The sequence below is a fragment of the Ips typographus genome, linkage group LG6 (genome assembly GCF_016097725.1).
Source record: "Ips typographus isolate SLU linkage group LG6, UJ_Ityp_2.0, whole genome shotgun sequence".
Lineage (NCBI taxonomy): Eukaryota > Metazoa > Arthropoda > Insecta > Coleoptera > Curculionidae > Ips > Ips typographus.
This window is the reverse complement of record NC_138427.1, coordinates 8,283,298-8,297,810: the sequence shown is the minus strand read 5'-3', so window position 1 is coordinate 8,297,810 and position 14,513 is coordinate 8,283,298. Positions and strand designations below refer to the sequence as shown.

At 33.7% G+C, this 14,513-nt stretch overlaps 1 protein-coding gene across 2 annotated transcripts in view; it reads right to left on the bottom strand.

Annotated features, from left to right (window-relative positions):
• LOC145730659 (synaptotagmin-10-like) overlaps nucleotides 1–14,513 on the bottom strand; it is a 31,457-nt gene extending 16,944 nt beyond the window's left edge. Inside the window, exons 1-3 of one of the 2 annotated variants that reach the window (XM_081981986.1) lie at nucleotides 14,030–14,513; nucleotides 1,787–1,807; nucleotides 1,460–1,683 (exon numbers count right to left, since the gene is read on the bottom strand). In XM_081981986.1, coding sequence (XP_081838112.1) covers nucleotides 1,460–1,683; nucleotides 1,787–1,807; nucleotides 14,030–14,150 — 366 coding nt within the window. In that variant the 5' untranslated portion in view covers nucleotides 14,151–14,513. The remainder of the gene's footprint in view (nucleotides 1–1,459; nucleotides 1,684–1,786; nucleotides 1,808–14,029) is intronic. The other variant, XM_081981988.1, reaches the window with a different exon arrangement.

Here is a 14,513-nt window from a genome sequence, read left to right as displayed (position 1 = left end):
TAACAAATTTTCGATTGAAAACTAGTCATTTTACATCGACTCTGCAAACTTTATATTTTATAATGTAACAATTTACTTAGTTTTCCTTGTTACAAAAATGTTGTTAAAGTAGACGTAATCCTGGAAAAGATACACTTTAGATAACTTTCAGCTATTTGACATATTGCTTAATGTGGAAAGGATCGTAAATCCTTATCGTGACGTTGCATAACATACAAGCAATTTTTCCTAACCAGATGCTCTCTTATAAATGGTAGTCTTCTCTTCTTATAGCTTGTCAAAAGTGTTTCAAATAGATATATCACAATACCAAACCAATCAACTCTCTAATCATGATCTATCATTTCGCTTTTTGTAATGCTGGCAAAATAGAAACACTCCACGTGTGGGTTGTAAAAATATTGCAACTGTGGAAGTGTGGGCCAACTTTCCAGTGTAAAATCCAACAAAAACCAGAAAGTTAGGTTAGGTGATGTGTGACAATCCCAAAAAAAGGAGAAAAATTATCTTCCTTCTCACTCAAAATACAAATACAAAATTGCATAGCATGCTCCTGTTCAGGTCACATTGTTTTGTTATTAAATTATTAAATACTGTGATAATCATTAGTATACACGAGGCAAGAGTTTGTGAGCAAAAATATTCTCGACTTTCTAGTTACCGCAAGCTATACTTTCAAAAAATTTTAAACAACAAAAATGTTTTTTAAAAATTTTCAAAATACCATCATACGATAGATCTGAAATAAAATTAAGATAGGAACATATAAACCATTTTGTTCTATCTTCAACCGTTCGCCTGCTACATCATTCCAAATATTGAAAATTACAATGTTTAATGGTCAATATCTCGAAAACGACAACATTTGGAAAAATACTGATTAGAACAAAAACTAGATTAAGCAACAGAATCAAGAAATAGCATCAGTTACTAGGGTTGCCTCTGATTTTACAAGACATTTACGAAAATATTTTAGATGATTTCTTATGGCCATATTACTTAATAAAATTTTTGTTTAAAACATGTATCATTTTTGGTTTCTTAGATACAGTACCTCGCATTCTTAGTTGACCACCCCTGTACTAATCTCGTCCATCAAAGACGGAACTTTACGAATAACTATTCGAAGTAGCAAGATTGACTTTCCACAGCATTACAAAGTTTCGGAAAAGCATTTCTGTAACGAACTTCAAAACTGTTCAGCATTCGTATGCTAAATGCGAACGCAACAGCCCTACCGGCTACAACTCTTGACAGGTACGAAATGGAAACGGGCAATTCCACAAGGAGAACAGTTTTGCCATTAAAATACGGTTGAGCGGTCGCAAACGTACAACGTTCTTATCCCGGGGCGGACGATTTAAATACAAATATTCGCTTTCTAGTTGCCCTCGACTCGACGAGCTTAATTAAAATCCCTAGAAGAGGGCAATTATTAGAAAAAAATGGAAAAACTCACCTTTTTGGTGACAATTTCCTTAATTTCCTGCACGTAGCTGAGTTTAGTTTCTTCGGCCAGGTCGGGCATGGAGGTACTAATCTGGATGGGGCCTTGGAGGGGCGTCTCCTCCTCTTCACTCTGTCTCGGTGATCTGCCAGTTGGTGGTGATGGTCTGCTGCACGCCCTCTCCCGAAGCCACTTCCAAGTAAACACGGCGTGCTGGCTTAGAGTCGCTAAAAATACTGGTTAAAACCGGTTGTACAAGAATGGGCAAGTGCAAGTGGGAGATGGTGCTGTGCAATGATTTTTTTTTTGGGAAAAAAGGGAGGATATGCGTTTACTTACCACTTAACCAAGCCGTATCATCTGAAACAAAAATTGGAATGTATAGAAATTTAGATAGAAATTATATTTTTGTTTATTTTATAAAATTAGGTATTAGGTATTCACTTTTTCCTAAACTTAAATACTACATTAGACTGTATAGTAAATAGGATTGTATTGTTTCATAGATTGACGAGGGTCGCAAGTTTTGCAATAAAGGGACCCGAATCTTCCACTTTCCACCATATCTTCATGTTTTTTAGTCTCTGAATTAAAATGATAAGATGCACTGGTCAAATTGTATATTATTGGGTTGAATTTTATAGCTGGGCTTATCTTAATACAGTGTCACGTGTGTGAAATTATTTGTCTGAACTTTACAATACTACTAGCAAATTTCTTCACAGACATTTCTTCAGAAATTTATAGTGTCACTTTTTTTATATTCGTTGAAGATGGCTGCAGAACTAGCATCAAAACCTATAAGTAGGTAATAATAATCATTTTTGTTTTTTAAGTTGTGACTGACTAAATCTATATACATTTTTCCTTGTGAAATAAATCTGACAACGAGAAAGTAACCTGTCTTTTGACCTAAACTATTTTATTGCAAAAACAGTCCTGGAAAATCAATCTTTCTTGATTTTCCTGTCTACATACTTGGACTGTTTTATTTGGATACCCAATTTGGAACCGAGCCTGAGTACGACCACGTTCTAAATTGCCTGACTTTCTATGGGAAACCCTTTTTTCGCATTTTTGGTTTTACGTGTGACGAACTCTTCAACTAAATATTATTTTGCGTTATAAACCATTTTTGTAATATTTTTTGCTCGAACTGAAATATACGTCCAAATGTATCAAATTGCAACAAAAACCAGATGGTGCCCTTAACCCAATTTGAACAATCATTTGTCTTGCCAAAAAAACTTTCTTCAAAAGGTAAAAGCAGGAGATCGCTTTCATTTCATTAAGCTTAATCATGGTTTCTCGTTATGAAAAGGTTGTCAGTACACGACCGTACATCGATCATCGTCCGCGCAACATAAAACGGATGAGTGATTAAGAAGAAATTTGAACTGAAGCACACCAAGTTCTACTCGACAGCTACGAATATTGATTATTGCGGTCGAGCGCATAATGGAAAGGAACTTTACCGCAAACGACATTGTTATATTAATCTGAGCGAATTACTAATCCGAGTACTGATTAAGACTGGTAATCCGAATCAAATTCGAACATGTCAACATTACGGGGAAAACGAGTTTTACAATTCACGGAATTTTATTCAAAACAACGTAATTACATTATTCTATAAAGTGACAAGGGTTGCGAGTATGGTAATAAAACACTGCGCTAGAGCAAAAGTATATTGTTTTTTTACTCTCTAAATTGGATGTAACATGTATTGACACAAATTTCTTCAAATTAATTCTACACGTGTGAAACTTTCTCGTGTCGAATTCTGGCTTTCCACCTGAGTTAATTCGAACAAGGCAAATTTTGGTCAGGCTGTAATGCATAACTAAGACACGTCGCAACTGTATTGTATCTGGGTTCCCCCAAAATCGACCATCTTAACTGACAGTTATCGAAACAATTGCCGTTCACTTGTAAAGGGCGTCCACGTTTCCGGGAATGTCACGAATTCAACTGGAAGAAATACGCCTCGAAGGGCTGAATTTCGGAATTGATCGCACTACATGTTTTACATTCAATAATATCGGTAAGTTTGTCGATAAGTGATACGGTAAGACTAGGTCATCGCATAATGCATTCAAGCCGCTTCGGTATTCAAGGAATCTTTTTAAATAAATTCCACTGGAATAAATTGAAAGAATTGAAAAAGTTTCCATTTGAATGCATTATTTAAACTGTATATAGGCCAAATGGCTATTACTCACGAAGATGTCTAATAGTTGTTGTTTGCACGACTAAAATATAAATTAAAGGACTTTTTAATTGGCTAGTTTAATATTATATTCTCACCTACAAATTATTTTTTAATTACCGTGAATTGCCCTTTAAATCATGGAAATAGAAAGCTTTTTCATTGCAAAGTGTTTTAGTTTTTTCCCAAGAACCTTAAAAGCCTAATTTTAATTTAAATGTCACCTTCTTCAACTTTAAGTACCAGTGTTTTTCACTTTTATAATTTTAATGTTATAAGACTTTAAAGTAATCTACCAAAGTAAAAAGAAAAATTATTAACCCTCTTTGTTGAAAGTAAATAGTGACTTTCTTATCTTAAACCTCTTACCTTTGCAACTATTGGATTGATGAGGTAAAACCAAAATCCACTGAACGTTTTATAGCCACCCAATCAATTCGGGAATGCAGTTTAAAGCCTTCAAGCCATGCAGACGAAGAAAATTTACCCATCAAGGCTAATGTATCTAAACCAAAAAATCTCCCGTTGCTTTAGGATCCTTTAATGCACCTGTTGTCCCTGACTTGACTTTAAGCAGTTTAAACGAACAGAAATACCGATAAACGTTTAGTTTCTTCATGGCTGCTGTTTTACTACACAGCTGAAGGATTGCGAATGCAAATTTAATACCAGAAACAGGTGTCAACCTACCAAAGTACCTAATATACTTGATACTGAAAGTAAGTAGGTAATTAACAAGTAAAAAGAGTTGTGAAGTTAACCAGAGAAAATTATTTGCTCAATAATATTTTATTTTACGTTGCTAGTAAAGCTGCTGGTTATTCGGAGAAAATATTGTCCTGGATCTAACATTTTTTGTAAAATTGTGTTCCATTACTAAGGTTCAATAAAAATTCCTTTTTTTCACACAAACACCATCCATATAAACCCAAGGAAACCTTTTTCCAAATGAGTTTTTTGACCTTAGGGCAGCAGTTTCTGTGAGAAAAATTCGGTCATTGTCAGGCCTCTAAAAACTTATTGTTAAATGGCAGACTAACAACGTTTTTTTCAGTACTATAACAAGTAGATTTATTAGTTGTGATGTTCTCTTGAAGCTTGGAAAACCATTTTTCATTTGCATTTTATACGACGGCGACGTTTCCTTCTTGCTAAGTTAAAATGAAATATAACATCAGGTTTAGGAGATCAAATAACTCAACAGCAGACCTAGCCAGAAAGCTGGCTTTCGAATAAACAACTCAAATTAAAGTAAAATTGAATTCGAAACTTTTGACACAAAATCAATTGAAATTCGCAATATTAAGTTCCAAATGGCAAAAAGCGGTAGGGATTAAAAGGGAGGGCGCACAACAGGTTGTTAACCCCGTGAGCATTAGCGAAAAGGCTTCCCCCGAGGGAATTTACCGGGGATAATGAATGCCGGAATCCCGCCTTAATCTGCGAATCCTGATTGATCGTTTTCGAAATTTGTGTACCCCTGTTTAGATGCTTTTCTTTACTTCTTCGAATATACACACAGTGAGGGATTCTTTTTCATCGGTATAGCGTTGAAATGAGCTTCTGAAGCGAAACGCGAAATAAAGAAAAAAGTTTCGGCATGGCATGAAAAATGTCGACTAGATTAATGCCTTTCATTTGTGTTAGTTCTGATATGAAATATACGCGAAAAGCTCTACGACCTGTGGAAAATAAATGATTTGTCTGTATGTAAAACCCGAAAATTATACGGTTTTATACGTTTCAAAGGACATTTGATCCCGAAAACTTTTTAATAAATAATAAGTGGAATTGCGTGTTATACGCTTCTAAAAAAGCTGTCAAGATAAAAAACCGACTCCAACTTACGGACTCGTAATGAGGCAATCAACCGCTTAAAAAGCAAAATATGGAGGGGAATTTAATTAAACTTTCTCCAGCCGTTCCTCTTTAAACCTAATCCGAGCAAAATGTTGATCCGAATAAACTTTCTTAAAGCAAACGCCATAAAAAGTGCGAGTCGTGCCCTCGGTTCGAATTAGGAGACTTAGACGGTGTGGTTTATTGAGCCACCAACTTCGTGGCAAACTTGCTTCTCATATCATATTCTTCTCGCAATCTGGAATTTTTTGCTAGTTTTATGCAAAAAAATCGTCATTTTGATTTTACTAGTTAAAACATATAACAGAAGAAGTAAACAGTATATTATGAGCTTTTAAAAAATTATATAACGTTGCAAATAGTATATTATTTACTAGTGTAGTAGATTTTGTTTCCATAGTTTAGAATAATTTGTATCCAGTATCTTTTTGTACATTTTTGATAAAGTTGCACGTATGTGTTTTCTTTCTTACTAGATGGTTATGGCATTATAGAAACTAATTTAAGTACAACCTATGAAAACCATTCTACTACTTTCCTAAAAGCCAGTAATCAATCAGTAATGCAAGAAATGGTCGCATTTTAAATTTACAGACAAAAGACAAGTTTTGAGAAATACCTTTACAATAATGACAGTTTTTAAAGCACTTCTCAAATTTCATTACGGTTTTAATTAAACATTTACTGGAAATGTTTTAAAATGTAAAAGTGTAAATGACTATTCAGAAATTTGAGCTTTCCTGAGTTTGGAATTGGAAAATAATGAAAGTAACTCAGCAAACAAATTTCTTGAGGTTTTGGATGATTAAAAAACTCATATCCTTGGTTAATTAATATATTTTAGTTGTGCTTTTGCTTTTTGGTACATTTTGAGGAGTTCTTCTAAATTGGAGAACTGCAATGATTTTGAAAGTTATTCAGGGTGTGACGGAAGTACATGATACCTCAAAAAAGTCTTTTTGCCATTTGGCATTTAAGAACCATTTAAAAAATGTGTTGGAAAATTTAATGAATCAGGTTATTTCTACTTTATTGTTTACAATTCAACAATTTCTTTAGTTTTTTTGGGAAAAAACTGTATATACAGCAAGATTACCTTTAGAGGTTGCAAAGGTTGCATGTTAGTCACATGCCTGATGAAGCCAACAAGCAAAAACACGTATACACAATTATCCGTAGAATCATCCTTGTCCCTGTCTGTTTCACTTTTTTTAGTTTTTGACTAATTACTCATTAAAATACTTTCTTATTCATATTTTTGTTATTTCATCCGCGTTAAACATTCTTTGTTATAACTACCTAATTTAAGTGTAATTATTTATGTGTATTTTTATTAAATCCTATTTATTCTATTAAAAATATTGAACGATGATGAGATAGCTACCCTGTAAAACAAAGTTTATTAATTTTCATTTAAATTGGGTCGTTTTAAGTGTAATCTTGCTAATCCTCTTTTTCTTCTGTAAATGTTTTAAAAAATTGTTCAGTTTAAAACAAGAAAAACAAACCAATTTTTGAAATTGTTCAATAAATTTTCTAAACGGTTCTTAGTTGTCAAACAGCAAAGAAGATTCGATTCAGGTTGTTTTGAAACACAAAAATAATAGCAATAAACCAAGTTTTTAATTTTTTTAAACTACGCTTCAGTAACATCCTGTATACTCAGATGGCAATTTTCAAAAACATTATTTAGGTCACCAGAAAGAGAAAGAAAATACCTTATAAACGAAAAAAAATCATTAAAATAAAGTACGCAATTTGGTTGGCAATTTTTTCTAATTAATAATAATTTGTTTTTTGCTTGCATGTGCAACTGTCATGCAGTTAAAAACTAATAAATGTTTGTTTAATTAATTTGAATAGTAATTTAGTTTAGTGTTATAAATTAAATAATGATATTGATTAGAAAGTTAAAATGGAGCAAGGTAATGTATAAACTTTTAAAATGTATTACACCTTTACGGCCACTTAAAAACTTTTCGAGAACAATTTAACAGCAATATTGTTTCCAAACTTTTATCGACTGTCTATACTTGGCAAATAGTCAATTAGTGATCGCTTTAAAAATGTTGTAGTTGCCTGTATTAACCTAGCAAAAGTTGTCGGTTTATCCTTGAAAAGTCGGTGCAAGAATCGGCCCTGACACGTTGTTAAATCCACTTTAATGTTTTATGTATCAAACTGATCCAGATACGTCAACCGGTCTGCTAACGCGTTAACCGGAAATATATTTATTTGACAAAGCGTGCTCTAACAAGACCTTAGCAATGAGCGCGAACATGTTTTAAACATGACTAAAACCCACGACGATTTACAACGCTTCGTATGGAAAGTTTCAAATTGTATTAGGTAATATAGTAGCGGGGAAACGAGCCGAGGAATCTTATGTATATATTTGGTTTGGCATAATTTTGTAATTAGAGCCCTATTTGTGTAAGTGCTTTTGCAAGTTTAGGACTATAAATAGATAGAAGTTCTAATGTTGATCGATACAAAGTACTAGAATGAATAAGCCAAGTTTATTTTGGGAAATTTTTAATTATGAAACACAGTGTCAAATAATGTCATTTTGAATTAGTCTATGTTTAATCAGTTTTACTACTCCAAAGCGTAATTTGATATCATTTCCTTCACCACCTTGCAGACCAAATTTGCAAACTGTTTTTAAAACCGTATTTCTGCCAGTTCAAATTTTAACACCACTTTCTTCCTTTACTGTAACAAATTTTGTAGTATTTTATTAGGTTACTGGATAGGAAATTTAATGAACATTCCAAAAATGTGCTTAAAACTGTCATTTTCTCACTCCAACTGGGTTTTATAAGAGATTTTGTCCTTGACTGTTCTATAAAGCATGTTTCTGGCAGTTCAAGTTTTGACACCAGTTTCCTCCCTCACTGTACTAATATTTGTAGTGTTTTATGAGGTTACTGGATAGAAAATTTAATGAGGATTTCAAAAATGTGCTTAAAACTGCCATTTTCTTACTCCAAGTTACAAACAATTTTAACCTTGATTCTACTTTAAACCGTGTTTCTGGCAGTTCAACTTTTGAGACCACTTTTTCTCCCTCACTGTACCAATTTTTGTAATGTTGTATTACGTTACTGAATAGGAAATTTTATAAATATTCCAAAAATGTGCTTAAAACTGCCATTTTCTTACTCCAAGTGGGTTTTACAAACAATTTTAACCTTGATTCTACTTTAAACCGTGTTTCTGGCAGTTCAACTTTTGAGACCACTTTTCTCCCTCACCGTACCAATTTTTGTAATGTTGTATTACGTTACTGAATAGGAAATTTTATAAATATTCCAAAAATGTGCTTAAAACTGCCATTTTCTTACTCCAAGTGGGTTTTACAAACAATTTTATCCTTGACTCTACTTTAAACCGTGTTTCTGGCAGTTCAACTTTTGAGACCACCTTTTCTCCCTCACTGTACCAATTTTTGTAATGTTGTATTACGGTACTGAATAGGAAATTTAATAAATATTCCAAAAATGTGGTTAAAACTGCCATTTTCTTACTCCAAGTGGGTTTTACAAACAATTTTATCCTTGACTCTACTTTAAACCGTGTTTCTGGCAGTTCAACTTTTGAGACCACTTTTTCTCCCTCACTGTACCAATTTTTGTAATGTTGTATTACGGTACTGAATAGGAAATTTAATAAATATTCCAAAAATGTGGTTAAAACTGCCATTTTCTTACTCCAAGTGGGTTTTACAAACAATTTTATCCTTGACTCTACTTTAAACCGTATATCGGTCAGTTCAACTTTTGAGACCACTTTTCTCCCTCACTGTACCAATTTTTGTAATGTTGTATTACGGTACAATAGGAAATTTAATAAATATTCCAAAAATGTGGTTAAAACTGCCATTTTCTTACTCCAAGTGGGTTTTACAAACAATTTTATCCTTGACTCTACTTTAAACCGTATATCGGGCAGTTCAACTTTTGAGACCACTTTTCTCCCTCACTGTACCAATTTTTGTAATGTTGTATTACGTTACTGAATAGGAAATTTTATAAATATTCCAAAAATGTGCTTAAAACTGCCATTTTCTTACTCCAAGTGGGTTTTACAAACAATTTTAACCTTGATTCTACTTTAAACCGTGTTTCTGGCAGTTCAACTTTTGAGACCACTTTTCTCCCTCACCGTACCAATTTTTGTAATGTTGTATTACGTTACTGAATAGGAAATTTTATAAATATTCCAAAAATGTGCTTAAAACTGCCATTTTCTTACTCCAAGTGGGTTTTACAAACAATTTTATCCTTGACTCTACTTTAAACCGTGTTTCTGGCAGTTCAACTTTTGAGACCACCTTTTCTCCCTCACTGTACCAATTTTTGTAATGTTGTATTACGGTACTGAATAGGAAATTTAATAAATATTCCAAAAATGTGGTTAAAACTGCCATTTTCTTACTCCAAGTGGGTTTTACAAACAATTTTATCCTTGACTCTACTTTAAACCGTGTTTCTGGCAGTTCAACTTTTGAGACCACTTTTTCTCCCTCACTGTACCAATTTTTGTAATGTTGTATTACGGTACTGAATAGGAAATTTAATAAATATTCCAAAAATGTGGTTAAAACTGCCATTTTCTTACTCCAAGTGGGTTTTACAAACAATTTTATCCTTGACTCTACTTTAAACCGTATATCGGTCAGTTCAACTTTTGAGACCACTTTTCTCCCTCACTGTACCAATTTTTGTAATGTTGTATTACGGTACAATAGGAAATTTAATAAATATTCCAAAAATGTGGTTAAAACTGCCATTTTCTTACTCCAAGTGGGTTTTACAAACAATTTTATCCTTGACTCTACTTTAAACCGTATATCGGGCAGTTCAACTTTTGAGACCACTTTTCTCCCTCACTGTACCAATTTTTGTAATGTTGTATTACGTTACTGAATAGGAAATTTAATAAATATTCCAAAAATGTGCTTAAAACTGCCATTTTCTTACTCCAAGTGGGTTTTACAAACAATTTTATCCTTGACTACTTTAAACCGTGTATCGGGCAGCTCAACTTTTGAGACCAGTTTCCTCCCTCACTGTACCAATTTTTGGTAGTGTTGTATTAGGTTACTGGATAATAAATTGAATACGAATTTCAAAGCGATTTTGTCCTGGATTATCCTTGGCAATTCAAATTTTGACACCACTTTTATTAAGATATTGAATCGCAAATTTTATGAAGAACTCAAAAATGTGTGTTACGTTTAATCTATTTTACTACTCTAATAATTTTTTTCACCACCTTGCAGAGAAGATTGAGTGCTAATAAGTCTGGCAACCAAAGATACACTAATTAACAGTAAACAAACACTGTAATAATTTGTAGTAAGATTACAATTTTCAAAAGAAAACCCGCTACATTGCTTTTACTTCCTAAAGTCTAAAATCCATTATTATTAAGACTCCTTGTAAATATTGGCTAATCCGATTATTTTAAGCTGCTTGTATACTTATTGTTCGGAAGAACATCCGTATTAAGTTGACTTAATCAGTGTGTAAATAACGGTCTTAATTTTGAAAACAGCTTGTTGGCGTAACGTAGGAGGTTTCTTAAGAACTATATTTAGTAACTGATATCCAAGTAAGATTGCTTTATCTCAAGCATTTCCCGGGCTGCAACGTGATCAATTCTGGGTAAAACCCTTCGAAGCGGATAATTAGAATTCAGGAACATGTTCTCCTGCGAAAACAATTATTAGAATCTTATTAATCCCTTTTGGGTTAGTGTCCAGGATATGACAGTGAGTTCCGGTAGGAAATTTCGGAACATACTAGCAGTATACATAATGAAACGATATTAAACCGGACACGACCAAACTGGGACGCATTTAGCAGGCTTAAAATAATATCAGGTTTGTGTTATCAATTTATAGAATTAGTTCATTTCATTAAACAATACAAACACGCAACATCGTAGCGGAAAGATTTAACAACATGATCCGGTAACGTATAACGACAATAATAGAACGGGAGCGAAATATTCGGGCTTAAACGGGACAATGAAACATGGCTGCACAATTGATTATTGTCCGCGTTATTCCGACCCATCAGGTACACGAGGATGTCTTCATAAATACAAGCCACATTTGCGAAATTACGCAGTAGGTAAATGGCATTTTCAGAGGGTGTAAAACACCCTTCGATCTCCAATTAGCTTTATACATGTATACGTTTTGAGCGATCGATAACAAATTATTGCATTTTGCTTCATTTGGCATATTGGCGTACGTGCTTTTAAATTTATTTGCTAATGGCATGAAATCTAAATATGTCGAGTATTGGTGATTGAACGATTTTTTTACGGTGTTGATTTGATTGTACTCCGTAACAAGTAGTAAAATGTGTCGATAAAAGAAAACTAATATCAACGATGTATTGTCAGTTCTTTGTTATGTTGTCACGAACTTCTCAATCAATACATAATTGGGTTTTACTTACCAAATCAAAAAGAAAGTACTTCCACAATTCTCTTAACAAATGGAGATTAGTGACATTGAAAATTTATCGAAACCTGGTTCAATAACAACTCTTCTGGACAAAGTTGCCAGAACGTTCAAAAATGAAAAATGAAACCTGGTTCAATGACAACTCTTGTGGACAAAGTTGCCAGAACGTTGAAAAATGAATTAAAAAACAATCACAAATCACCTTTGAAGAAACGAGGTAAAAATGTGGCAAAATGTAAAGACACTTCTAAAGAAAAAGGTGGATATAGATTGTAAAATGAGACAGTAAAAGATCGATGTCCAGAGAGAAATAAAGTTGATTGTTACTGAAAAGATTATTGGTTAATGATTTTTGACCAAATTCAAGTAAAAACCTGATAATCACTTTCCTTTTTCTAGTACCTTTACTAGACTTAGCTTAAACCCACAGCACTATCAATCTTTTTCATTGTGTGCTCTCACAAATTTTCCTTATCACTTATTTCTTCAAAAAATTCTTTATTAAACGGTTTTCTTATTACTCGCGTCCCAGTGTGACTCTTCTTTGTCTCTGTCGTCTTTTATATTATTAAGCTCGTTGATTGCATCCAGCTGCGCTTCGGGCAAAACTTTTATCGTATCTGTTCCTCATTTTGCAAACATACTCGTATATTTTTGAAAGTTGGAGTGAGACGAAATGTGTTATTTAAAGTGCTCAGAATTCAATTACCAAACTGAGCTAGATACTATGAACTGCAATTTACCATATAACTTTTGGATTATGCAGATAAACTTTGGATATTTGTGGAGTAACCTGGATTTATTATAGAAAGTGTTCGAAACAAATTGTTTAACCAAGTACATTTGTAATGATCGAACATTTGTACAGTACAGTAATCTTGTTAGTTTCTATACAAGAACGTTTTTGTCACTGAGAAAAGACAAGATAATTCTGAAATCATTAAGTAAGTTTTAAAACAGTTTTTTTCTTACCTTTTTTAACAATCATTTAATTCCAAGAGTTTGAAATATTCAGTGAATTAATCCTACTCGAAACTGAAGTGCAATAAAACGTAAATCATTTTTTTCTGTCTTTCACAAAAGCCTTTTCATCTGTCCCGGAAAACGTCGTTCCACTTATAATTGGCACTAATTTCAGTTAGATCTTCCGGTGCACAACGTTGTTCGTCGGAAAATCCAGAATTTTAATGGCCACATCGACCTTTTTCTTTTAGTTGGAGAATCCCAGTTTGAGTCAGACTTTACTGTCACAAATCAAAAATTTAAAAATGTGATAATTTTACTTCGAATAAGGATCAAAAGACGAGAGTGGGTGTAAAGTCCTGATTTAACCGTCAAATGTCAAAAAATCAAATTAAAACCAGTATACACGGGGAGCCAAATTGGTGATGCATGCAGATTTTGTTGTTTTTAGAGATTAAAAATATTAAAAGTCGGTTAAATGGGGAATGTTTTATGCCTGATTTCCCGACCCTTTAGTTACATCTTAAGCTAAGTTAAAGTTTGAATGTGACAGATCAGGTGCAAAATAACACAGTCTAAACTAAACTTATCTGCCCTTAAACTCAACTTAGTCAATGTTGTGGAAATGGACATTAATGCGTTATATAATTTACTTTAAACTATCTTTATAAGAAAGTTTTCAACAATTTTATTTACTATTGTAGTAGGTAGTTAAGGATAAATTAGTAATAATAGTGTTTTGTAAATTAAAAACTGTGTTTTTTTAACTTTGACAGTAAGCAAAAAAAAAATCTAAAAAACAAAAATTTTAGGAAAACGTGCGTAAGTTAGAAAACTCGTATCCTGTATCACTCTACTTAACACAGGGACAGACAGTTTAATTTCCATTTATTATACAGGATGTTCGGTAAGTAATTGGCCATATATTAACAAAAGATTTTTACAGCTCAAATAGTACATTTTTTCAAGTGAAAAGTGCTAGGGCTAAATTTTTAATAAAAGTAAATGAAAGAATTTAAATTAAAAAAAAGTTTGGAGAGACAAAAATGAGAAAAAATTTACTTACTGTTTTCAGGGTCATTACTACCTGGAGACCCTTCGTCCTGCCTGCCCATCTTCACGGCGTCTACGCGCGGCATCGTCTTCGTCGGCGTCCCGACGGCACCGTTTCCTGGTGCACGTATCATCGCGGACTATGCCAAGTTCGCATACGACCAGAGCCGCTGTTGAACTTGTCCCGTGACGTAGTCGGGACGCCGGCTCCCGATTGGTCGGCGGGTTCACGGCCGTCGCCGCGTCCCAGAACGCCCGGCGTCGGAACGTGCAGCGGCCTTTGCACGTGATTCTCCACCGTCGAATAAGGTGGGGTGCAATCTGTTGAGGATGTGTTTTTGTTGTTGAGGCTCTTTTTGTAGGCGCGTTAATGGAGTAAATGCTAGAGGGGCGATAAGGAGAGATTTTTTCCTTCCGATATGCAACCTTCAAGGCTTTTGTGCTAATGGATACTTTGTAATTTAATATTTTGTACCCTGCTACCAGAGTGGAAGTGA